General features: G+C 39.0%; 2 protein-coding genes across 12 annotated transcripts in view; one reads left to right on the top strand and one right to left on the bottom strand.

Moving 5' to 3' along the window:
• Positions 1 to 3,662, top strand: part of FNBP1L (formin binding protein 1 like) — a 57,914-nt gene extending 54,252 nt beyond the window's left edge. For 2 of the 3 annotated variants that reach the window (XM_032117783.1, XM_032117781.1), the window contains one exon: positions 144 to 3,662. In XM_032117783.1, coding sequence (XP_031973674.1) covers positions 144 to 322 — 179 coding nt within the window. In that variant the 3' untranslated portion in view covers positions 323 to 3,662. The remainder of the gene's footprint in view (positions 1 to 143) is intronic. The other variant, XM_032117782.1, reaches the window with a different exon arrangement.
• Positions 2,947 to 25,429, bottom strand: part of BCAR3 (BCAR3 adaptor protein, NSP family member) — an 86,203-nt gene continuing 63,720 nt past the window's right edge. For all 9 annotated transcript variants that reach the window (XM_032117771.1, XM_032117773.1, XM_032117770.1 and 6 more), the window contains 9 exons: positions 15,369 to 15,497; positions 13,841 to 14,283; positions 13,146 to 13,246; positions 10,734 to 11,368; positions 8,106 to 8,221; positions 7,155 to 7,326; positions 6,834 to 6,957; positions 5,758 to 5,970; positions 2,947 to 4,964 (listed from right to left, as the gene is read on the bottom strand). In XM_032117771.1, the coding sequence (XP_031973662.1) occupies positions 4,777 to 4,964; positions 5,758 to 5,970; positions 6,834 to 6,957; positions 7,155 to 7,326; positions 8,106 to 8,221; positions 10,734 to 11,368; positions 13,146 to 13,246; positions 13,841 to 14,283; positions 15,369 to 15,497 (2,121 nt within the window). In that variant the 3' untranslated portion in view covers positions 2,947 to 4,776. The remainder of the gene's footprint in view (positions 4,965 to 5,757; positions 5,971 to 6,833; positions 6,958 to 7,154; positions 7,327 to 8,105; positions 8,222 to 10,733; positions 11,369 to 13,145; positions 13,247 to 13,840; positions 14,284 to 15,368; positions 15,498 to 25,429) is intronic.

Genomic DNA, 25,429 nt, shown 5'->3' with positions numbered 1-25,429 from the left:
GTAAGTTTGTTTGGCCATATGTTCTCTTGCACAGATTTTTTGTTCTTCCTGTTTATATATAATTTGGAAACTATGCCTTGGGAAAAAGATGACTTGAAATTCTGTCTTAATGGTGAGACTGCTTTGTCTCTTGTTTTTCCCAGGTCATAATGAAGGCACTCTAGCAATGAAAGAAGGGGAAATTTTGTACATTATTGAGGAGGACAAAGGAGATGGGTGGACAAGAGCTCGAAGACATAATGGAGAGGAAGGCTATGTGCCAACATCATATATAGATGTAACGCTAGAGAAAAACAGCAAAGGTGCAGTAACCTATATCTAATGGTAAACTGGCAGCTCTCAGTTGTACATTCCCCAGGGAAAATAGTGGAAAAATTGTAAGTTACACAGGCTCGTGGAAAGAATGACAGTATCAGAAGTCAGCAATGATCTCTGTTGTTTGCATGGGGAGTTAGCTATAGTTCTTTTTTGAGAGATGACCACATTAAATTATGCATCTTACACTGGTCTGTAATTTTGACCAATGTCTTCTGCTTTCCTGCTTTACAAAGCACTAAATCCAATTAAGCTATTGAACTGAAAAAGACCAGGATTCCTCCTTGTTCTGTGGAATACTTAGTTTTTATAGAGAACTGAAAAAATACTTAAGTTTTAAAGATCTGTAAGATTTACTATTCCCACTTTTATGACTTAAACTATATTCTTAAAACAGAGATCTTTTTCCTCTAATAACTAGCTGAACTCAGTTACTGAAAATTATTAATTTCCTTCCTTAGCAAATACTTGGCAGCTTTCACTTCTTAAACGGGAAAATGTTTTCTGATTCTGAAAGTTCAACAAAAGTACTCAGGAAAAAACATTATGATTAAGAAGGACAGAAAGTCCACTGACCTGCCTATCTCCTTCCTTTTCAGTACTTGTAATGTAGAATGTTCTGTATTGGACATGATGTCATTGTTTTAACTCTAGATACCTTGAACAAACAAAAAGAGATCACATGTAATGCTTGATGTCTTACTGAAAACTCTCTCTGCTCCTGATAAGGGAATGATTTTATATTCTTAATCTGTGCCTGTAAGCTGTGTCTTTGAATTGTATTGTGTTTAGTTTGAAGACAATGTCTTAAATGTGCAGTAATTCTCCTCACTGTTAAATCACTGAGGATTGGAAACTGCATTGCACAACTTGATTACTGGGGAAAAAAAATAGCTAATTTCATATTTCTAATGAGAGTTTGTGGAATTAAGTACAAGGCTAATGTATAGCCACTGAGAATGGCCTGTTAGAACTGAGCACGCTTCTCTGTCTTCTAAAGGCCTTCAGTAACTTTGTTCTTTTCTTTTTCCTCTTGGACTGCAGGTTCCTGAAGCGGGTTTCTGAGAAAATGGGCGAGATCTTGAAGGAGGTTACATGCAGCTGCTGGGGGGGTGGGGGTGGGGAAGGGAGGGGTACTAGACTGGGAGGCCCAAGGGAAAAGCTAGTTGCATGAATGCATGCAGACATACATTTAGTAGTCACTAACATCTTAGCATCTCCATATATAGGTAAGGATGTATTACAAAATCTTCAATTTGTGCAGGAAAATAGAGTTCCATTACCAGAGTAAAAAGGCTACTGCTCCTAAAATTGCTTTATTTTCATTGTCCTAGGTTTTCCCAGGTGCACAAACTATATTTTAGCTTGTGCTGTGTTTTGATTTTCTTAATTACTCTCTTTTCCAACTCACTTTTATTGGCAGTCATTTAGAACCCTGTGTCAGTTATCAGTCTGCCTGTACCACCTCCATGCTCGCCGTTAACCTCCTCCTGCATGCCTAGGACAGTCAGGCATGTTCTCTGTAACACTTTGCCACCATTGCTTGTCTTATTTTGTAACAAATCATTTTCTTTAAATATCTTCAGCACTAGAGTTTCATCCCAGTATCCATGTATGCTGCTATAACAATACCACTGCAACCATCATTACATTCCAGATGTTTGGCATAACTGATAAGAGACCATAAGGTATTTTGTTAATTTGGGGAAATAATGCATCTCAGCTCTAGCCTACAATGCAATCAAGACAAACTCCTAGAACTGTGGTCCATCTTCAGCCCTTCAGTAACCTGTTGTGAGCACTGACAGCCTGGAGCACAACCAGAGGATTCACCACTGCAAGCTAATGACTGTTTTCAGAAGTCAACCACTTGCCATTCAAATGCTGCCTTAAACTCGAGTGCCTAAATCTGTTGTTTGCCAACACTACCACTTACAGTATCCCACAAAGGGCTTTGTGTCTCAGCTCTTTTCACAGTGCTGCAGCTGCTGAGGTAGCCACGGTAGGTGTTTTCTAGAGCTCTGCTTTACTGGATACATGGTGCATCCATGAATTTTATACATTGAACGTGTATCTCTTCATTTGGCGTTAGTATTTTTTTAAAAGATTTTTATGGAAACTGTCTTTTAGTTTTTCACTATGAAGTTCCAATTTCAATTACTGCAGTGCTAGTCCATTCCAGGTGATGTTTCATTGTATGGACCAGTTGACATTTGAGTGATACTTCGTAATGATCTTTGTGCACTTTTACTTGTAAACAATTGAAATTTGGATATGTTTATACGTGTAAATATAGTTGTCTGCAGTGCCCCTATTGCTTATGTTGTCTTGCCTCCCATTTGTGGTTCTATTACTAAATACATCACATCTGATTGATTAGGGTGATAAGAATTAGACTAGAGATGTTGGGGGGAGGGATACTTACATCAACACAAGCTTGTCAACCCAGCCACCTGCTGTTTGGCAGTGTATTATGGAATAATTATTAAAACATCCTGTTTTTCTGGGGTCTGAAGCAATATGTGGATGCAGCAGTGCTGGATTCTTTTTCATTTCAGTGTTATTAGGAACTGTACTACCAGTAAAACTGAATTTGAGTGACTTGTGTAGAGGTTTATTCCTTTTGTTATGTATACCACTATTACACAGCTTGACCTAGTGTACTATGGGGCCTATTAAACTCTAAAGTTTAGATTTTTGGAGCTTGTATACAGGGTTATTTATATAATAATGTGACATTACTCAATACTGACAAAACTACTTAGGTAGTTTTTTGGGTTTGGGGTGTTTGGGGGGATTTATGGGATTGGGGTTGGTTTTCTCTTTTTTTTTTTCATTTTTTAAAATCTAGTGCTTTTTATTTCTGAGAAAACTCAATGATCTTTGTGGGTCCCTTCCAACCCAGAATATTCTGTGATTCTGTAATTCTGTGAAGAGGAGGAAATGTGATCTGTGTCTTTTCTGGTTAAGGGCCTGTGGTCTGCCTGCAGGTCAGTAATAACACTTCCTGGTAAAAGACTAAATGTTCTTTTCATGCTACTGTTTGTTTTTCTAAAACCAGGATTTGCTTCCTTTGGAGGCAGGTTGCTTTCAAGAGGGATAGTGCAACTTGTATGAGGGTTATTAAACATAGGAAAAAGCATTTGTACTTGCACAGCTTATAAATCATTTATTCTAAAATTCTGAACGTGAGTTGTCTTAAAGAATCAGACATTTTCCAGTAATTTTTTTAATCCTTTTTTTGTGCACATGTTGATTTCCTAAATGTTAAATGCTTTGTTTAAAAATAGTGTTCTCTGTTGAGAATATTTTCATGGAATAAAAAAATCTTTTCATGCCCTAAGTAATTAGCTTCCCCATTTGTCTTCTGTTAAGATTGATAGGCAGACTTTCTTCTTCTGGTGGTAGAAACCTCTGCTGTGATTGTAGATGGGAGGAACAGATTCTGGTGGTGGTTTTGTTGTCCTACTCCAATACTTTCAGTGCTCTAAGTAACATCTCACTCCAGAAATAGGCTTACTGCCAACAAGCACATGCAGCTCTGACTGTAGTTCTTAAATATTTGTACAACTTCTGAGGATAACCCTTATACACCAATTCTGTATGTGACAAAGTGGGATTTGCAGCTAAAACTCTGTATAATAAACACTGTGCATGCCGATTTCCTATAAAACGTGGTAACACCTCATGCTTCGCCTTTATCCAAGGAAAAAGAAAAAGTACTTACCACAGTGATTCACCTCAGTGAAAGAAGTAAGTTTAATGCACACATACACCCAGATTTAGTCATGTCTGAAAGCATTTTAATTATCTGGATTGTTTGTTCTTGCCATTTCATCATTCATTCCTGGCACCGTAGCTGTTGTGCAGGCTCCAGCAAAAGCTGAAGTACTACAGTTGCTGTCTTAAAAAAAGCAAGTTGTCCCAACACATACACAAACTAATTTTCTAGTTTCATAGACACAGTGATGTTTGAGCCACTGGTTACAGATAAAGGATAATTTCTGCAACTTTCAGTGTTTCTGCAATCTGTAAATATGCAAATTATTTTGCATAAAGATACACGTCACAATTCTATCTACAGTGTTTTTATATTCATGAAAAGAACATTATACAACAGTTTTTCTGCCATGTCAGATACTTAATCTATCATTTTATTTACACTATTTGCTTCATCTTAATATTAAGATGCCAAATGCCCTTACTCCTTGGCATCATTAAAACATTACAACTCTGGGGAAATAAAGGGATAACCTAACTGTTTAAAGGGATCAGTAAATGACTTGGTGACACAGTAAATAAATAATTTGTTTAGCAATCAGTAGTTTTAAAACAAGTGTGCATTGTGCAGTTAAAAGTTCTAAAGATCTTGTGAAATGCAAGAAGTCTGTGCAGTATCAAATTGCCAGAAGAATGCTAAGGTTATTTCAAGTATATCACTTAAATAGTGTTTCCAGAGTCTTATATACTTAATTGTTCCACCAGCTTCACTGGAGGAGGTTCCAGTTTTCGGGAAAGTGCAGTTAAGATCCGGTTGAATTTCTCATATCTTTCACTTTGATTAACTTGTGCTCCTTTGCTGCCCCAGAGCAATCTCATTTGAAATTCTGTCTTGAAGATTTCACTCAGCTCTTCATCTGGCTGGAAACCTAGTAAGTAAAAAGAATCCCACAGTATCACCACCAGGCAAATTTTTTATTCTGTAGACATGGCTTTTAAACTGTCTTCTCCCCAAAGAAGCTGTAGTGTGCTGGGTTCCTTTTGCACAATGATTTTAACAAGCTAATAAAACAGTGAAGAAAATCCTTTCCAGCTCTGACATTCTAGTAGCACACAAATGGCTCTAAGGACACTGGGACAGGCTATCATTTGCTCAGTTCTAATGAGCTAGAATTGTCATTATAGTCAGACCTTAAATATAATTAATGACATACACATGCTGCCTGCAGAAATTACTGTATTTCTCCCCACTCTCTTAACTTTTCCACTGCAAGTTTAAAAAATAAAGTCACTTTATTAACAAGTTACTGCTTTTTGGCTGTAAGTGGTCAGGATCTCAATGCTGTAACTTGCACCATTGTAAAGAATATCTTAGGGTGGTATTTTAGTTGTAATAATCACAGTAGGAATTTTAGATTGTACAGAAGATAGGAAGTTATCCTCAGTCTTTACTTCAGTTGCCAGAAGGGTCAGCATATTGAGTCATGAGAACTTTGAGTATGTTTAGCAAAAATGCTTGCTGGAGAGCTGTAGTGATGAGTAATTTTCTGTCTGCTTTTAAATAATATTCATGTTGTCCTCAGACTGAGTTTCCTGCAGGACATTTGTTACTATATCTCAGCTCCTGCCAAAGAGGAGAAGAATTTCTCTCTCTGACTTCCAGGGGCACTTGGCCAGGGACACAAGCCCCAGCTGATGTTTCAGTGCAGCAGTTTCTCCTACCTTGCAGCAGCTGCTCTGCTGTCAGGCGAAATGTCTCCGCATGCTGGGCGATCAGGCGAGCTGTGCCCAAGTGCCTGAGCATTATTTCACCACTTTGGTCACTGCTTTCCCACAGCTCCATGCCTTCAAAAACAACAGCCTGGCGCTCCATCAAGGTAACAAGAGGCATCAGCAATGGCACTGTTATGTTGTTCTGTGGAGCACTGATAGTTTCTGGAATAGAGTAACATATCAGACATTATTGTTAACTGAAGAAAGTATTGTAAATGCAGTGTTATTTTTTTGATTGGAACCTACTCTTTGTCTTCCATCTTTCAAATGGAAGACAAATATTCTTCAAAAACCTTACCTCAAATATACCTGTCCCACCAGTTTCCAGTGAACTGGCTGGGGAAGAAGACCAGGACAAATCAGTGTTGGAAAACTATTTGCTACAGGGCAAGGCTCTTTCGAATTACTAGACGCTGCCACAGAGATTTTAAACACTTTTTTAAAAACACAGACATTAAACATTTTCAAAATCAAGTAATTCCAATAAAAATAGCCATGAGGCTAAAAAGTTTTCACTGTCTACCTGTTCTCTTGGAGAAATGTTCTGAGAAATTATTTTCTCTGCCTTGCACTCCTTTAGAAACTAGAGCTGCAAAGATCCTGGCACAGGGGCACCTAATGTGACCAGAAAAATTACCAAACCCATTCTTTTTATTTGAGAATTCCTCCTCTGATCCAATAGACAAAGCAAATAAGAAGCAAAAGCTGCCAGAATCAATTCTACTGTGAGTAAAGAGTTTTTTTCCCCGTCTTTGAGGCAATGTGTCAGTTTCTGCTTGACACAGAAGAAGTATGGATGTGGGAAGAAGGTTATAGTCTGCAGGGATACAGGCACACAAACACATACTGATGTTTGGTTGGCAGACTGTTTGCTTCTATTTGTTATGGCATTATACAGGTTTACATAATCATTTTAACATACAATGCACAGCTGTGGAAAGAGCAGCTGCCTCATCTCCCCACGCAGGAAATCAGTACAGGGAGGGTTAAAATGTGGAATAAAAACCGGTGTCACTCATACTCACTAGTCCACGCATCTTGTCCTTCGTGCAAAGCTTTGCAAGATGGTTTCAGCTGTTTTTCATACATAATGGCAGTCTGGGTATAACAATGTCTTAGAGCAGTCCAGGTTTGTTCTAATCTACTGACCTGTTCATGCAAAATAGAGAATACCCATTATGGACTCCACAACAAACGCAGGAAAAGCACACTGCTAGTCATAGTGTCGCAGAATAGTCATGAAGACTCTGTTCTGATGTCCTCTCTAGTCTTGATGAAATTGCTCAAATTAAATAAGCCATCAAACAACTCCACATTTTGGAACATAAAGAGAAGCAGATTTTTACCTGTGGCATTTCCAGTGCTTTCATAATGGCAGAAAATCCATATAAATCCCCTAGTGACTCCTTCAACTCCACAGCAACCTGGATGATCCTGTTTAATGTTGCTGCTCTATCTTCTACATTTCCTGTGCAACCCAAGATATCAACAGCTATTCCTATTGCCATGGTATTGTGCCTGTAAGTGAAACAATTTATGCAAATGATTACGAATTACTAAATTTACATGTGTTCAAGGAAGATCAGTTCAAAGGTGTATTTCTGTCTTGGTGTGCTCAGCAAATTTAGTCTTACCAACATCTTTGCACCAAAACCAATAATGACATACAGAATAAATACAGGCCTTAAATTAATGTTTTAATAACTTCTCCTGAGATATTACTAACTATACAAAATTCTGCTCAAGCAATGAATGAATGAACACTTTTTGGAAAATTGCCCCAATTCCCTTTGTCCTCCACATTCAAATCCTGTGACATACCCCCCCCAAAAATCTCAGAAATCAAACTACTGAAATATGAAGCAGAAAATGTACATCAGAACACCTTAAGTGTCCCCCTTAACTTGTGCAGAGGGTTTTCAGAAAGCTTTGCTGATAATTTTTTACTTTGTTAAATCATCTAGCCTCTTCCCACCTGCAGAAGGACACTATCTGTCAGTCTCCTCCACACACACCTCAGATAGACTATAGGTCCCCTGAATTTTAGGTTACTTGAGCTTGTAAAGGAGAGCTGATGGAATTCAGCTGTTCCAAGGACTGCTTTCAGCGCCTTTCCCCTTTCCCTGTACTACACATGACAGTTGCTTTATGACCTTAGGGAATCTCTTCCTATAAACTGTACACATGAATTCAAGAAACTTGCAGGAGAGCATTCTTGGAGGAAATGAGAAGGGCAGTGCAGCCATGCTCCGAGCTTCTGGCCATCTGCCCTGGAAATGAGGAACAGGAACATTTACCTCTCAATCAGGTCAAGGCGCAGCTGATGTCCATAAGGCAAGGTGATCAGTTCAAGACCAGAGTTCCCTCCCATATTCCTCCTCATCTCTTCAGAAACTTCTACTATCCTTGCCACCTGTCAAGTGCAAAAAACTCTGCATGAATAAAACTTTAACTGTTCAGTGCCTTATACAAAAATGCCAAGGAATTTTTTTTTTACATGATGCAGCCATCAGAAAACATAAAAAGTGTGACCAAAATGCTTTATCAAACTCCATCCTCTGCTTCCAGAAAGAGATTACTATGCAAGTTCCAGGAAATGTAGTGCTCTCTCAGCCTGATCCTTGTCAGAGAAGCACTGCTCCTTGCCTTAAGGACATACACACTTGCTTTGCCTTTTTCCTTTCTAAAAAAACTGCTCAAAATGTTTTTGGTTACACCACAGGGTCCTAAAGATGAATTAGGTTCATAAAGATGAATTAGCAAAAGGGCTAAGGAGGACATAGTACTGAGTGCCTTACAAAGTCAGTGTGTGAAAGCTGACACCCTCGCCAATTTGTCTTTGCTTTTTAAACATATTATATTAGCTACTGGTTATCTCAATAACAATTATAACTGCTAATAATAAGCAAAACCACATTAATATGATGGTGTAAGATTACAAACCAATCTGCCTGCAATTTTCTGATACACCCATCAGCAAGCTATTTAGTCTATGAAATGATGAAAGCAATCTGGGCTGCACAACAAGCCTCACCAGTACAAAACAGCACTGTAGAAAAACCTGTTTCACTTCTAGAGATGCAGGAGTGATACGAAGCCCCTGGAGACACTGACTGCTATTCCATCACAGGTATGCAAATGGCAAATACTCACCTCATCGCTTACCATATGGGTGATTCCTTATTAGAAATGTCATTATTTAAAAGGCAAACTGAATTACTGATGACGCACAGAAGACATATGAACTTTAGCCTGGGTTCTCAGTACAAAGCATTCATTCTGGCCCAATTCATATGCCAATCTCATTGCATCATGCAGTTCTTATCAGTGCAGTCTATGCAACAAGTTGCCAGTAAATGGCAGGCATTGGCTCAGCACTCGGAGGCAAACATCAAATAACTTCTCTACCTGTCCCAGCTAGTTACTGTTCCTGCTCCAAAATCCAAAAATCTGTTTCTGCAAAGCCCTCCAATGACTCTTAATTAATTCCAGCAGGCTAGTTGGTGCCTTAGCTCCATTGCAAATTTACAGTATTTAAAATATGGGGTCTAATAATGAGCTAATTGAATATAATATATGCATACATACATATATATAAACTTACTACTTCTCTAAGGCATGCATATCCTATACCTTCAAGCAACATACTCTTTAACAATATATTAAAGATAATTTAGTTATTAGGTTGAAGGAAGGAAGGAGAAAGTGAATTTTGGAACTAAAATGTTAGAGAATGCTATTAATACTCTTGGAATCATAGTAAAGAAGCCTCAATCTACCACTTCTGAGAAGAGTGAGCAGTTGTGGAGCTGAGTTTTTCTGAGTCATCTGGTCTGCAGGAAGCCTCACTTAGCAGCAGCCAACAGTGCTACTGAGGAGAGAAAAAGCTGTGTTTGCTGTTGGCAGGCCCCCAGCAGCTGGCAGGACTCACACACTCGGCTGCTCCAGGGAACTGCCCCCTCCTCAGGCCTACCGTGTCCATCAGTGCAGCAGCACCAGCAGAATGCTACAGATGTGCTTCTGGAGTATCACCATTCCCACTGCCCTCCCTGTCTGCAATGGAGTTGCCCACTAAGTAGCCATGTGTTTTGCTTCTCAAACTGTTCTTAAAAAGATGAAAACCACCAAAGCCCAGTGAAGTGGGGGGGTTAGATACCCACCGCACCATTTGGTTCCTGTAGCTGCTCTGCAGCAGGTACAGCTCTCAGTCATGCCAGCAAAATGGTGCAGATTTAACTGCAGTTACACAAAGTCATCATCTCATTAGGAGATGATTCTCCTGTCTTTCTGATCCATTAGCTGATCTTCAAGCCCTGGCAGTTGACCAAAGTCTACAATGTGAAAAATAGTTCTTTGTATTTTTTACATCTTTCTAAGCAATTCCACTAGCAGAGTTCTCTCACAGGAGAGGAGAGCACAAGTCCTGATAGCTATTTTCCCACACCACCTATCCAGCTGTAAGAGAGGAACTCAGACAAAAGAGCAGCCGGTTTTAGAAGTTTAAATATATTTAGTTCCACTGAACAACGTATATAATGGCCATGTGGCAACCAGGTCTGCCTGCTCTTTGCCCAAACGAGCTATTTCCTGCTGTGAGCAGTTCTTCCCACAGTGCTTCACAGCACAGAGAGCTCTTCCTCCAATACAGGAGAAAGGCTGAATCACAGGTATGCAGCAACTGATAGGAGATTTAAAAGACATATGGGACTTAGAGAATTTGAGTCTAAAGTCAAGCATAACGAGAGACCTTTAGTCCAAAGAGTTTGTGAACATTTTTCTTCAAATGAAAAAAACCACCTAAAAATTCCTGTAAGCAATACAAACATTACATTAGCTTCAAATCTACCCATTATTCTTTTCAAATCAGTTCTTTTGAAGTCTAAACTGAGACAATATAAAATAAAATGCATGATCTTTTTTTTTACCTTGCAGTCCATTCTAAGAATATGCTGTGCAATAATTTTTGGGTTATTGTTGGTGCAAAGCTCCTTAACTCTTCTTAACATGGATGTTTCCAATGGCTTGTTTTCAGGAGGAAGTAGTTTGGATTCAAAATCATTCGGTTTAAAACTAGACACCATCTCATAAACTGGTACATAAAAGATGCTGTCTTCCTCAGCCATCTGAGTTGAAGCTTCTAAAGGATCTGCAGTGTTCATTGTAGGATCATCATCAAGGATCAAATAGTTTGTTTCAGAGTGCCTGAATGTTCCCCTCTCCTTTTGTGTCAGATGTTCCACATAGCTGTTTTTCTGACACAAGTGTTGTTTTGTTGCTGTTGGATGCCTGGCAGGGTTTAGTTCACAATAGTGTCCTTCAGAACTGTGGGAAGCCAAAGGAGAATCTGGGGGCTTCATCAGGGGTGCTTTGCTGGGTTTAGGTGGAGGCTTTGGACAGAGTTGACTGTCTGATCCTCTAAGAGCTTCCCCTAGCAGTGACTCTGATGTGACTTTCTGAACAACTGTGGGGCTTAGAGATGGTTCACTGCCTGTTCTAAATGCAGGTGAGCTTGGACAGGAGTTTGCATCTGCTTCAGGTAATCGAGATGGATGTCTTGAACCTGTAGGGGAAAACAGTGTTTTAGAAGGCCAAAATACATACAATTCCTGGTGCCTCTGCCAGGGTTCATGTCCTAATGCTATTTCCTAAGGATAATATTGTCAGATCATGTTAATTATTTGCTGGCAAAATGGTATATTTTGAGGAATGACCTAGCCAGCAAATTCCATTCACTTGCTGATCCTCCCAAAATCGCAAACACATGGAACAGCTGCACCATAGTATTATTCTGTGGTAATGCTGACAGTAATTCCAGTCACTGCTGCATACATAGGCTATCCTGTCAGAGCTGGACAGCCTCCATGGCTTGGAATAGGAGGTTTCTTTGTAACCTGATCTAGACTATAAAAACAGCAACTTCCAGCCGCACCGTGTAAAAGGTGAGTCAGTCATTTCTGAGAACGACAAGTTTGAGATGAAAGCAAAACTTCCCAAAGTCAAGCCTGAACCTGAACTAAAGTATGGAAGGAATGAATTTCAGGAATGCTAATCTTTTTGTGAAACAGAGCTAGTTTGAAGAGCTGGAGAAACACAGCCATATACTTCTGTGTATTTATGCCTCATCCTGTACCCGCTGCATATGCAAACCTTGGCATCCAATATGGGATGAGTCCTGTGTCAGACATTCCCAATCTGCAGTTCTCAGCGCATTTGCTGGTATCTACAGCAAAATGGCCAGTTGCATTGTGTGGGTGTTACTGCTTGATTCCAGATATAAAACAAAAACTCCAAATCCCAGCCTGTCACCATCCTTAAGCAGTATGATAACAGAACCTACTCAGAGGATCCTATGACAAAATGCACAGCAGTACTCTTCAGGCTGTTATAATACCAAAATGAAAGTATCTGCAGCCATGGATTGGAATAATCAATTCAACTACAGATGGACGGAAACTTACTTTGTAAATGTCTGTCCATCCCCCTGTTAAAACACAGGAGCACACCCTTTCTATCAAAATACAGTCTCACTATACAAATACTTAATATTCTCTTTGCCATAAGAGCTCTTCCTACAATAGGCATGAAAAATTCTAACAGTACCATATTCAAAATGAGCAGCCTTGGAAGTCAAATACTAGTTTGTCCACATGGGAAGAGATGCATTATTGCAAGCTTCTATAGACAAGTGTGTTAGTATGGAAACAATTGCTTAAACCTTTGAAGAATCTGAGAAATAAAATGCCCCTATCAACAACTGATCCAACACCCTGGATCCCTTGCTTAGGATGAGAGTGGCTATGGAACCAGCCAGCAGCAAAAGGAATGAAAAGCAAAAGGGATGGAGGGTAAAGAGATTGAGGGAGACGGAAGAACAGAACTGAGTACAAAGGCCTTGCTAGTGTTTTTCTCCTAGAGAGGAACATTACCTCATCTGCATAGTTTACCCTGAGAAAAAGTGGTTACCAGAATTTCCATGAAACACCACTTCTACTACTTAATAAAATTTTGTCAGAAAGACATGAGTGAAACAAGTCAGTTCTTGTCAAGCACAAGTGAGGAAAGGTAATACCATCAAAAAAGGTATTAATGCCAACCACAGGTGTCACTTTTTGGTGTGGAAGCCTGCTGCGTTGTGTGCTAAGGTTCTCAACTAGCTGGTGCGTTGTAAATAAAAATCCTGTTCCAGTGACTTGAAGAGCAAGCAGTGTGCTAACACAGCTTACAGTGGCCATTAAATATAACTGTATTTACAGTACTCCGAACATTCAGCAGTCTCACTTTGGTCTGAAGAGTAACAGACCACCTGGACACATGAAACTTCTGATTACAAAACATACCTATTAGCAGATAGCTCTCTGATTGGTGAGCCTTTAATGGGAATCTTTTCTCCAGAACATGATCCAAACTAGCTGGCTGGCTACCACTTTTTTCTTTGTTTCTGGGGTAAACAAAAATGCAAACAAAACCATATTAATATATGCAACACTTAGATACAAATCTAACTGTCAGAATATATCATAACCAGTGCAAGGATCATTAGCTTTCCACTTGGGCTACTTATGATAATAAAAGGTACTTCATTCATTCATAAACGGCTGTTGTAGTGGCAGTGAAATGGGCTATACCATGCATCCTCCTGCAGCATTTATGAAGGTATTTCTTTGAACATTGAAACTTTCTAATGGAACATTTGATTTGGACACTGAAATTAGGACCCATTATCCCACAGTTGGTGTTTTTATTTTGGGAGTCAACTATGGAAAACCAGACTTCTCCGGAGCAGCAGCAAGATGTTATTTTAATCCTTTGTCTTAGATGGTCAAGATTTGCCAAGTCACTGCAGTGCTGTTGTGCTTCCAGAGTCTACATTTGCTCTCACTTTGTAGATTTGCTGATCCTCTGCTAAAAATCAGCAAACCCTCATGTCCGCTGTTCCATCTCAAATCAGAGTGAAAACTCACATCATCACCTTCATTAGGAGCTGATACACTTAACTCCATTTCCTTCCATAAGGACAGCAAAATTAAGGTACCTCAAAAGATTTCCTCTGGGTATGCTCTGCTCCGGGGACTGCATGCTGGATATACCAAGACTCAGCCTTTTGGCAGTTTCTGTTTTTCCTTCGGGGGTGCTTGCCTCTTTTTGTTGGACTGGGGTTACACCGTATTTTTCTTCTAGACACCTGAGAGGCACAGTCCTGTTGATAGGCTGAAAAATAATTGCTCCACTCTGCTTTGATATTGGTGTGCGATTCCCAACATAGTACCTGACTAAGCCAGGGATAGTGTCAAAACTTTCCAGTTCAAACTGATACTGAACACGACAGTAGGCTTCATTGAGTCTTAGAATTGTTTTGTTGATTTTAAAATGCTGAGGGGTATTTTTCCACTGACAGGTAAGAACAAAGTTCCCAGGACTGGAGAGAGAATCCCTAATCAGAAAATCTCCATCTCTCTGAACTAGGCCTTCTGCCACCTTTGAGGAGAAAGAATTACACAAAAAATTACTTTCAGAATCAGAAAACAATACGTTAACACAAAATATTCTTAAACACAGGAATTAATTTGGCCACACTGGGAGGACAGACAAAGCCACAAATACAAAGCAAGCATGAAGTGTGGTAGAAGAATGATGTCTCCAATTCTAAATTAAAAACTCATCCCACAACAGAGATCTGGAAGGGCTTCTTGGAAGGAGCCAGCAGCCAGAAGCTGACCCACTTTTGCATGTGTATTCCTTCTAGTTTGCTAACAGACAATAAGGCATGAAGGCAAAGCAGTGACCCAGGATTTTAAGTTTAAATCATCTGAATATAGAGTCACACTGAAGTTTAGAAGCCATTAATACAAGATCCTGGATTCCGCCCTTTCATTGTTACCTTACACGACAGAAACTTTCCTGTTTTTATTCTTTGTGAACACTGCATGTGAATACTACTGACTAGGAAGAGTCAGAGACATCTTGTTTTTCTGTTTTGAGTTAGTCCTTTCATGCGATAAAAAGGACGCCGAGAACCAAGTGCCGAACGTGTGGCAGCTGAGCTGGCCGTGCCCCGGGGCTGAGGGAGGCCAGCAGGGGGAGCCCCAGTGGCTCTGGAGGCTCCAATCCAACCCCAGCCTTGACACGTTTTTGTAAGGATCAAAATTGAAGTGATTGCATTGATTTTGTTGCGGCATTTTTCCTCTCCCCCCAGTTCAAGTGCAAGAAAGAAAATAAATAACATTTTAACTTTCGTTAAGAATATTGAACCACATTAATGTCAGTGTTCTCCAAACAGTATGTGGTTGTAAGTATTCTCAAATAAAGCTTAAATTCCATTTCCAGATTTACTCAGTGCACAGAAATCCTGAAATACATCTATTTTCCACCAGGTCTGCCCTGCATACTTCCTTGGCCCCATTTTATGCCAAGCTATGTGATAAATACTATAGCTTTCATACAAATAGGCATTATGTTCCTACTAAATTAATTCAGGCACCAGATAGGTGTATAGCACTTCAGTGAAATTCTGCTCGTCAATAAAAGCTCAAAGCACATTTGGCAATGCAAAGACCACATACCTGCCGAGGAATACGTCCGTGGTACCAGGCATGGCTACGCAAGTCTTCACTACTCAGCTGCAGCTCCTCCTCTAACTCCTTCTTCAGTTTTTCCGGGCTGTTGTCCATAACTTGCCTCTCCCTAGAAAACTGCAATAAAAGATTAAAAGCTTCAGCTGTGCCAAGTTTAGTGATTAACATTTTACCTGGGTTATAACTTCCATCATATGACCTGCACTGGAATGCAGGTGCTGCTTTCAGCAGGCTGGCTTGGCTTTGCTCTCTAGATTGTATTGCAAACCCCAGCATTCTGTGAGATAACATGTGATTGTTCTACACTGCACAGAATGGAGCAAAGTGTTCTGTCTGTACACCAAACTAATAATGACACACCTACAAAGTCACTTCTCTTACTTCCTTTTTCCAGTAAGAGTTCTAACTATATCCAAAAAAATGGAGCTGGACCCAAACACCCTGCTCCAATATTCTTTGTCCTGTTTAAACTTCCATTTAAAATTTAGATTCTTTACCACCAGCCCACTTTGAATCCATCTAGCTAAGAACATTCCAGGCTAATCTGGACACACTTAGTTGTTAATTAATTCTGTTGCACTAAATTTGCCAAAGTAAAATTTCAGTCTTAAAGGGCTTACTCCTAATGGTCATTAAATCTGCACATCCAAGATGTTCCCTTCCTAAAGGGCCTTGTTGGTCTTGTTGCCCCTTAGCATGAAATGCATCAGTTTTGCTTGAAGACATCTCCATCACCACTATACAACTACTGTAAGATTTTCTGGAAAATTTCTGCCTTCATCTCTTCTTGGAGCACAGCTTTCATGCTGGCCCACTCTGGCTCACTAGTTCTTATGGGTGCAGTGTTGCTAACAGTGAGGTGCAGGATCTTCTCCGGAGCAGCCACGTACTCCTGCATAAGCACCCAGGGCAGGAAAGTACTTTGGACTTCCTTTCATTCTCCAAGGGCTGGGACTCTAGCCCATCTTTGTTGTGCTGAAAAGTTTCAAAAGCCTGCGAACATGTTCTACACTGATCAAAGAATCAGAGTATACCCTCTCTTCAGAGAAAGACCATTTAAAAAAAAAAAAAAAAAAAGGGATAAGGAGAGAGAGAGAGGGGGCCTCCAGCTGGTGCACAGACTAAAATGCAGCATTTTGCTCCAGTGCATTATGGTTGTTTTTCTTAGGTCTGGATATGAGCCAAAGCTCACCGGTTCCTTTAACTGACACACTGATCCAAATAAGGAACACATGCATTATTTTAAAAAGAACTGGGAAGGCTTGCCCACCAATTCCTGTTCTTTCCATGAACACTGCTCTCTATAGCTTTTTCTTCTTCACAGTGAATACTCACAGCACCTAACCATGGGAGCAGGTGGCACACATTTAACACTTCTTTCAACAATCCTCCCTGCAATTTCAGGCAGACTGAATTACAACAGATTACCAGACAGCAGATTTTTGGTGGGATAATGCCAGAGGAGGCATCCTGCTGCCAAGACAATTTAAACATGCTGGGAGCCAGAGAAATTCTGAGATAAATTCTCCTCTTCTCTCTGCTTTTCTCAGAGAAAACTAAGGCTTCTCTTAGACAAACACTAGTAGCTAAAACAGAAAGGTGGAAGATAAAAACAACCTGGTAAAGAATCACTTTTCACCTTAGTTTCCCTTCTGTGAACCAGAATAAGGTGTTATTTATCCATAAAAATCTGGTTCAAAATGGACAAGCATTTTCATCAATAAGTAAATTCTTTGTGCATTTGTACATCAAGGTTTTGCATCAACTCCTTCCAAGCTTTATGAGAAGTCTGTGCAGGAAGAAACCATGCCACAAAAAAAGAGAAGACCTTCACTGAAAAGGCTTGTTCATAAACCCATGTGCAACATGAAGAGGTGAAGTTACTGGATATAGAAGGAGTAACAGAAGAGGCTTGATGAGGACTGAAGTTCAAAACCATATTGAAGTATCAAAACATAGTCAGGTAAAGCCAAAAATTCCTCCGCCACCCCAAACCCTTGTGACCTATCAGACAGGACAGGTGAAGGACCTCTGGCATATACCTACTGCTTGTATGTCCCAACTCAAATGGCTGGGAAGCCATTTAAAGCTGACTGGCAATGATTCTAAAATTAACAGCCATTTCACTGGCACATCTTAAGAGAACAATAGCAAGTCTTATAACATCTACACAAGCTGAAGGTAGAATGAAGAGCACACAAATTGAGCTGAGGCTTTTCAAGAGTACCTTTCCCCCTAATTGCACAAGGAAGTGGCTGGAGAGCTTTTAAAATACCCCCTCCAGGGTAAACAAAGGCATCCAGCTGCAATGGTGTTACAAGCTCTTGAAGTCACAGCTGTGTGTTTTGCTGATCTTCTGAGAGGAACTATTACTGTAATGTGAATCATGTTTAAGGTTTAAAAGATGCTTTTGACTGAATAGAGATCTTAAAGAACCCAAAGCTATTACAGAAATTGATATCATCATTCCAAAAGCATCTCACTGTATCTCAGTGGTAGGCGGAACTATTGTAAATAGAACAGACTATAGGATACAAAGGCAGTAACTGAATTTGCTTAAGAGACTAATACTTTTAGCCAACAAAAAGAACTATAGGTCTTTACCAAAGACCTATACAGGATGAAATGGAGTAATTTCATCCATGGTACTGACAGGAATTATCTTAAAAATATCAGGATGATCCACTTAGAGATACACATTAATTACAAATACAGCATAGAAACCTAGAATTTCTTCTGGTGGTTGAACGGATTTTTCATTACTCAAATGAAGTTAATGAGATACATACTGCATTTGAACTACATCTAACAACACAGCAAGAAAAACATTTAATGAGTCCAAACCAACTAAATTCTTAACATTCATAATTACTGATTTGTTAAAAATCCTCTCCACCATGGAATATACTCTGATTGCCACAGAGGTCAGTTATCTCCTGAGATGAAGCAAACATGCTTAAATAAACTTCATGCAATTCAGAATTTAGTGAAAGAACTCTAGTGGCTAGCACAAATCCCAGGATACACAAGGGGAAAACTGCCTAGGTAAGCAAGTTTAGTTATAGCATGTCTTCCTGGACAGTTGTTTGTTCACTGACACTGATTTCTTATAGAAACTATGTCTACCAAAGGAGATTTGTGACTGATGAACTGTCTGTAATCTCACCAGCCTATACCCTTCTATGCTAAACACTACACCCAAGGCCTCTGCTCTGGAAGAATCTCTGCATACAGTGAACTTCACATCATGCAAGGCTCAAAAATCACTCCAGGCACAACCTGTGCAAGCCTGTAAATAAAGAAGAGGGTGGGCTTACAACAATTATTAGCTATGCCAATTTCAAAAGAAAAGGTGACTTACTCCATACAACACAATGCAGATACTTCAGCCTCATTTCCCAATAGCACCCAAAAGTTAATGGACAGCAATGGTAGGCTGTAAATTTGCCCTAATTTCATAGTGACAAACCTGCATTTAGGAGTATGTCCTTGTTTTATTTCTTCACCTAAGACACTTTGTTGGCTCCTAGTCCATGACAGAAAGAAAGCTGAATCTACATTTACAGCTAGATAATGAAGTGGATGGTAAAAAGAAATTTAAAAGTAATCTAGGGAAAAATTAAAGACTTCCATGTATTTTGCAACAAAACATGGTTGAAGCAACACAGGGAAGCTTCCAGTTTAAATACTTTGAGATCTTTCATAGTAACAACCCTGTCAGATATCCCTGGAATATAAAAGCAAATCAAGTCAGCAGAACTGTTTTCAAATACAGATGCTTTTCCTGACCTACAAAGAACTCCCTGTAAGTATGTGCTTTCCAGGACTGTTTGTTCACATTTTAGTTGCATTGTTTCCAGTCCTGGTGCTATTTTAAGATATTTCTGCCATGCTGACTTTTTGTGCACAGGTCCTTAAAATAAAAATATACAACTACCTAGCAATACGATATTATCAACCTCTGGCAAAAACCCTCAATCCTGCTTACATACACTATGGAAAACCTAGAGAGCCAAGACTTTAGAAGGAGGGAAAAAAATTCAGTCAGTAGTTAGTGTTTTTAATAAACTAAGAAGCTTCATGGAAGTTAATTACGTTTCACAAAGGATTTCTACTTCAGGGCCATTAAACCAGCAGCTAACTGTGCTTACAGATGTAACAAGCTATCCTTGATGTTACCTATTACTTTACTTTTTTTTTTTTTTTTTTTTTTTTCAGGCAAATGTTAATCTAGCATATCAAAACCTGGAAAATATCGAAGTTTAATGAAATAAAACATCAAAATATGATCTCATTTAAAGCAAATTTGAAGAGGACTTGACCTACCTACCACAGTATGCTGTACCTCTGAAATTTGTGAATGTATTTTGATGGGAATTTCTCACAATAATCTGCTGTTTATGCATCTAAGGGATTACTTTCATGTGAGTGAGTGGCACTCTCCAAAGGGAACTCGCTATATCAAGCTCTTGTGTCAACCATCCTAACAGAATTTATCACAATAGATTGTGCTGAATAATCTACTGTATGAGGTTGGTAGTAAACAAAAAGGAAGTCCCACAGTTATTTCTGTATTGTTATTAATCAATTCCTCTCTAAGGTGATGATGTGTTTGGTTTATTGTTTTGATTTTTTTGTTTGGTTGTGGGTTTTTTTTCTTTTTCTTATTTTTTTTTTCCTAAGACAATCTGAATTATGAGGGAAACGCTTTTAATTTTAGACACTGTTTGGAAGTGGTCCAAAATCTGTCATTCTAGATCCCTCATTCAGTTCGGATAAAGCCAAAATTCACATCATCTCTCTTTGTATCCTTCTGGCAAAGTATTATTTACACAAAGCACAGCCAAGGACTGTTATGGGTAGAAGACTAAAGGGGGCCACATTTCCATCCAATCTCAATTACTTCCTGGTGCTTTGCACAGCTCTGCCAGGTGATACTTAAATAAGCCCAACAGGCAGCCTTGGAACCACCTGATTTCCTGTTGCCTTGAAGGTTTAAAGAAAAAAATAAAAAGAGAAGAGATAGTTATTAGGGATAAATGAGAACAGCTTTGTGAAAACTGAAGTGTGATCTGACTGAGGAAGAAAGTCAAGTCTGTACCCTTCCCAAACTTTTAGTACTTTGCCTAAAGTTTAGTAAATGTACAGAATCCATCTAAACCAAACCTATTTCAGATTTCTCACAAACCCATCTTTTCTCCAACACTGGAGGCCTGCTATATTTGCTTAAGTACACCATGAATGCTGAAGTGTGACTTTCTGACCATGTAAAATCACTAGGTCCTACAGAACCTCCAAACAAATGAGGAAATGGGAGAAACTTTGTGATTAACAAAAAACTTAAATTTAGTGAGATTTACCTAGCTTTTAGCCAAGTGGATAATTTAACTGAAAGACCAACTGACAGAAAATATGAAGGGGATGTTGGGACAAGAACAGGAAATAACAACAGGGAAGGCAAAGATGTGAAACAAGAAAGAAGGGATAGGACACACAGACACAGGACACCAAAAACATCTGGAAAAGTGAAAAATAATAAAATTCCTCTAATTCCAAGCCACTAGACAGCAATCACCTTGCTCATACAAAAAATGAACATTTTACTGTCAAAGTTCAAATTCTGGATCAAGATATAATTCACTGCCTGCAGAGATCCCATCAGTCTTCAATCCTGTGCCCTTGTGATCCTAATCAGACTGCCTATCTGGCACTATGAATACAAGCATTTTAAAATATACAGTTATGTGAATTTATAATATGTCTTAATGAGTACAGTGTATTTAACTTCACTTATAACTCTACTAACTGGCCATCAAACCCAACAGATTTGCACTGAGAATTTTCATGTAGAACCAATTCTTCAATATTGTTCAAAAGCAGTCTTATTTTGTCAGTCTTATTTTCTCCTATAAAGAAAAGCAGCATCATTGGCCAAGGCCTTACAAAACAAAAACACAGACAGAGTGATTTCTGAAGAGTTTTTTTGAGAAATAACTAACTGGAAAAAGGGAGTTTCTAAACACAGGAACCCATTTTCTGATTAACTTGGAAACTGAACTATAGCTGGTGCAAGGCTCTTCACAGGGGCAGAATCTTGCACCAGCAGTAGTTTAGAGGGCACAAGGTTCACACAGGACTATAGCAAGTGCTGTGTTAAGTAATAGGAGGTACAGAATGGGTGATTTACTCAGAGAGACGAATTAATACAGGAGAATGGCAATTTTGCAGCCACAAGATTTCTGTGTGCTTCTTTAGGTAACCAGTGACAACTTTTTAGGTTAATGATGAAAAGATAACAAATTACCAAGAAAACTTTCACCATGACTGCAATGGCTCTTTAAAATCAAATAAACTCCATCATGTGCATGTTCTCACTCTGCTACTATGAACAACAAAAGTTGCCTGGCACACAGAAAAGTGGCCAATTTTTTCTGGTTTTGGCTGTGATAGAGTTAATTTCTTCTCAGTAGCTGGTACGGTGCAGTGTTTTGGATTCAATATGAGAACAATGTTGATAACACACTGATGTTTTGATTGTTGCTAAATCATGTTTATCCTAAATCAAGGACTTTTTTGGTGTCTCATGCTGTGCCAGTGAGGAGGTGCACAAAAAGCTGGGAGGGAGCACAGCCATGACAGGTCACCTGAGCTGGCCAAAGGGATATTCCACACTACAGAACATCATGCCCAGTGTATAAAATGGGGAATTACCTGGAAGCGGGGCTGATAGGAGTTCAGGGACAGGGTCTGACATCAGTCAGCAGGTGGTGAACAACTGTACTGTGCATCACTTGAGGTTTTTCCCCCTTTGTTATTATTATTATTTCTTATTATTATATTTTACTTTATTTAAGCTACTAAATTGCTCTTTTATCAACCTAGAAGTTTTAGTTTTGATTCTCCTCTCCATTCTTCTGGGGGGTGGGATGGGGTGGGTGAGTGGCTGTGTGCTGTGTAGCTGCCAGCTGGGCTCAAACCACGACAACTAATAAGTAAGATACTGGTTTAGAATGAAGGAACTAAAAAAAGTCTTTTAGTACAAAGATCAATTTAATGTTAAATGAAGGTAATGGGAAAACTTAATTGTAGTGGATTCAACAACCATTTCCCACTACAGTGCCACACTTATAACAAATTCTATAAATCTTACAACATTTCTATATGACCACATTCAGAGCTCAGAGAACTTAATTTCCGGAATACAGATCCTGAGAAATCCTGAGTTGAGAGTTAGTCAAATCATAATCCCCTCGCTCAGTGATCCTAGAGATTTCCATTTCCAAAGGGAAATGATGTTAGCAGTTATGTAGGGGGTTTCTTTGTTTCAATCTGAGACATACCTAAATAAAAGGTACTACCAAGAAGTTAAATACATAAATACCTACTGAAGAATATTCCCATCAAACAGATATCAGTTACAGAGCACCTGTGGACCCTGTGTTATCTACATATTTATGACAGAAGATAATCAAACTTTTACTGCCATGTAACTATAAAATTACCATGGGAAATTGAAAATAATTTTATAATATAAGACTCATCAAAACTCAAACTGAGCAACAAGACAACAGGAAATCAGTGTTACGGGAGCTATACAAAATTTCACATAATTTTTCAGCAGTCAGTCTTTTCACATCTGCCCCTCTCCAACAATAACAAATCTAACACTGAGAAGGCAGACCCACAATGCTGGGCTGGTGATTACACGTAACTCGCGTGTTATCAAATCCAACTGCCTCCACAAACATGCTGAAACTGGATATATGAAGCCTGAGGATGCCAGTGGAACAGATTTAGATCATCACACACTGAAGAAATATTAATTAAGATCTACTATCTATTAAAAGTGTTTGCAATTCACCCAAGATAAGAGATGGCACTTGCAATAAGTAGCTGCTTATAAAAGGCTTCTTACGCACGTCACATTCACAGCATTAGTGCATCACCCAGTAATGTGCTACATCAATGTGCTGGAAGTTACAAAACTTGGCAGTCCTGATAACTGGAGTGGCTTTCCCCTTTTGCGCAGCTTCAGCTGAGGGTGAATCATAACAGACAATTAAGAATGAAAATACTTGAACTTCAAGGCCCTTCCCCTTCTGATCATGACAACCATACTGATTAGTACTAAAAAAACCCTGTCTTGTGGCAAAGTTGATTTCATTAATTCAGACCTCTGCATTTTTTAAGTCACCATTTATCACTGATTTAGTCTTAACCTACTTCATCTCTTCCCAAAAAATGCAAATTTAAAGAAAAATATTTTGGCTTGGAAGTGGCACAAGTCACTATTTAGTATTTTCTCTTCACTTTCTTCTTTTTTAAGCACAAACAGGAGCCCCCTTGCCTTGAAGTTTCTCTATTTCCTTCAATGTAAAAGCTGACCTTAACAGTAAACAGCTATAAAAACCAATTGACATCATGAAAAGTACTGACACATCATGACTGAAGAGTTGATCCAAGCTCAGATGTTCTGCACTGATCATTATATTTTCTATTAATGCATGGGAAAATAAACCCAACATCTGCTGTTGAGATCCCAATTTCACACACTAAAATTAAGTGCCGCAGAATGTGAGTGCTCAAGTGCTGTACTGCTTTCTGAGGTTTGGTAGGACACAACAAGGCATCTCTGAGCTTGGTGACATACTGTTTTCAACTAAATTGGATAACACAACGAATATATCTCAATGCAGAAAAAACCTGAATCTCTCAGGGGTAGTTGAGAACTTCAGCATGCTTATTTATGGATCAATTTGGTATTTCATTACACTTGTACTTACTATTAAAACCAAGAACCAACTTCATCTAATTACACAAACTGATTTTGCTTGAAGTTTTTTTAAAAATTAAATAATAATAATAATAATAATAATAATTAGAAACCTGATGACTTCATTTCATACCATCTTATTGTTCATACTATCCTAGGCCCTTTGGCATTTCACAGAATCCATACCATTGGGCCCCAAGGTTCAGACCTTACTTGATTTGACCACCGGCTGTTTCTATACCTACAGCCATTTTCTCTTCAGCAAATGCACCCCAGATCCCTACCATCCAAACTTCTTAAAATAGCAGTTCATCAGATTTAACTAATGCTAAATCTGCATACTGGAACACATGCATTCAAATCTATTTTAAATGCTACAAATCTCTTTAAATAGAGCCTTATTTTTGAAAGATCCCAACTGTAATTTGTTTCTACATAAAAGGTTTTATTTTTTACCCTCCATACAGCAAACACTATTAATGTTTCAGTTTCTCTAGAGACTATATGGATTAGACTAAATGGAAAGTTGCCATGACAACACCACCGTTATTTTGGTCTTAGAAATTCATGCCAAGTTAAACAAAGGGTATATGCATGGTCAAGAACAAGTTTTCTAACTGTTCTGACAGCCAACAATAAACCCTAATGGCATTTAAAAAGTTATAGAACCGAAGAACTAAGCTTTAAAACAAGAACAAAAATTAATTACAGCACAATTGAGCATCTTTTGCACTCTATTGTGATGATAATTGCTGACACCTGTCCCGGTCAGAAGACGTCAATCTGATCAGAATCCCTTTTTCTGTGTGTCCAAAAGACTGAGCCCTATACCCCACTTTCAGAAACAGACAGTTACAGGGCTAAATCACTGAAGGTGAGAGAAGGGGGAAGCTGTTCCCAACTTTTAACTGCCTCTATCAAAGTTTGAAAGCCAAAAGGCAAGACAACAGCAACCACATCCTTCCTCATTGCAAGTTCTCCACAGTGTTAATCAAAGAACAATTCACATGTAAATCTTAAGTAAAAAGATTTAAAAGCTGAAGTGTAACTCACAGATCCTCAAAAGTAGTTAGATGCCCCACATGACTACAATTCCCCAGTCGCTTAGACACTTCTGTAAGTGTGACTCAAAATGATTATGAAGGCTTTTCCTCTGCTTATAGTGCATATAGAGCATTTTTGCATAAAGTAAATTATGTCCCTGCCCATGGCAGGAGGGTTGGACTAGATGACCTTTAAAGATTCCTTCCAACCCAAACCATTCAAGGAGTATGTT

Source organism: Corvus moneduloides, chromosome 9, assembly GCF_009650955.1.
Source record: "Corvus moneduloides isolate bCorMon1 chromosome 9, bCorMon1.pri, whole genome shotgun sequence".
Taxonomy (NCBI): domain Eukaryota; kingdom Metazoa; phylum Chordata; class Aves; order Passeriformes; family Corvidae; genus Corvus; species Corvus moneduloides.
This window is presented reverse-complemented; position numbering and strand designations above follow the sequence as displayed.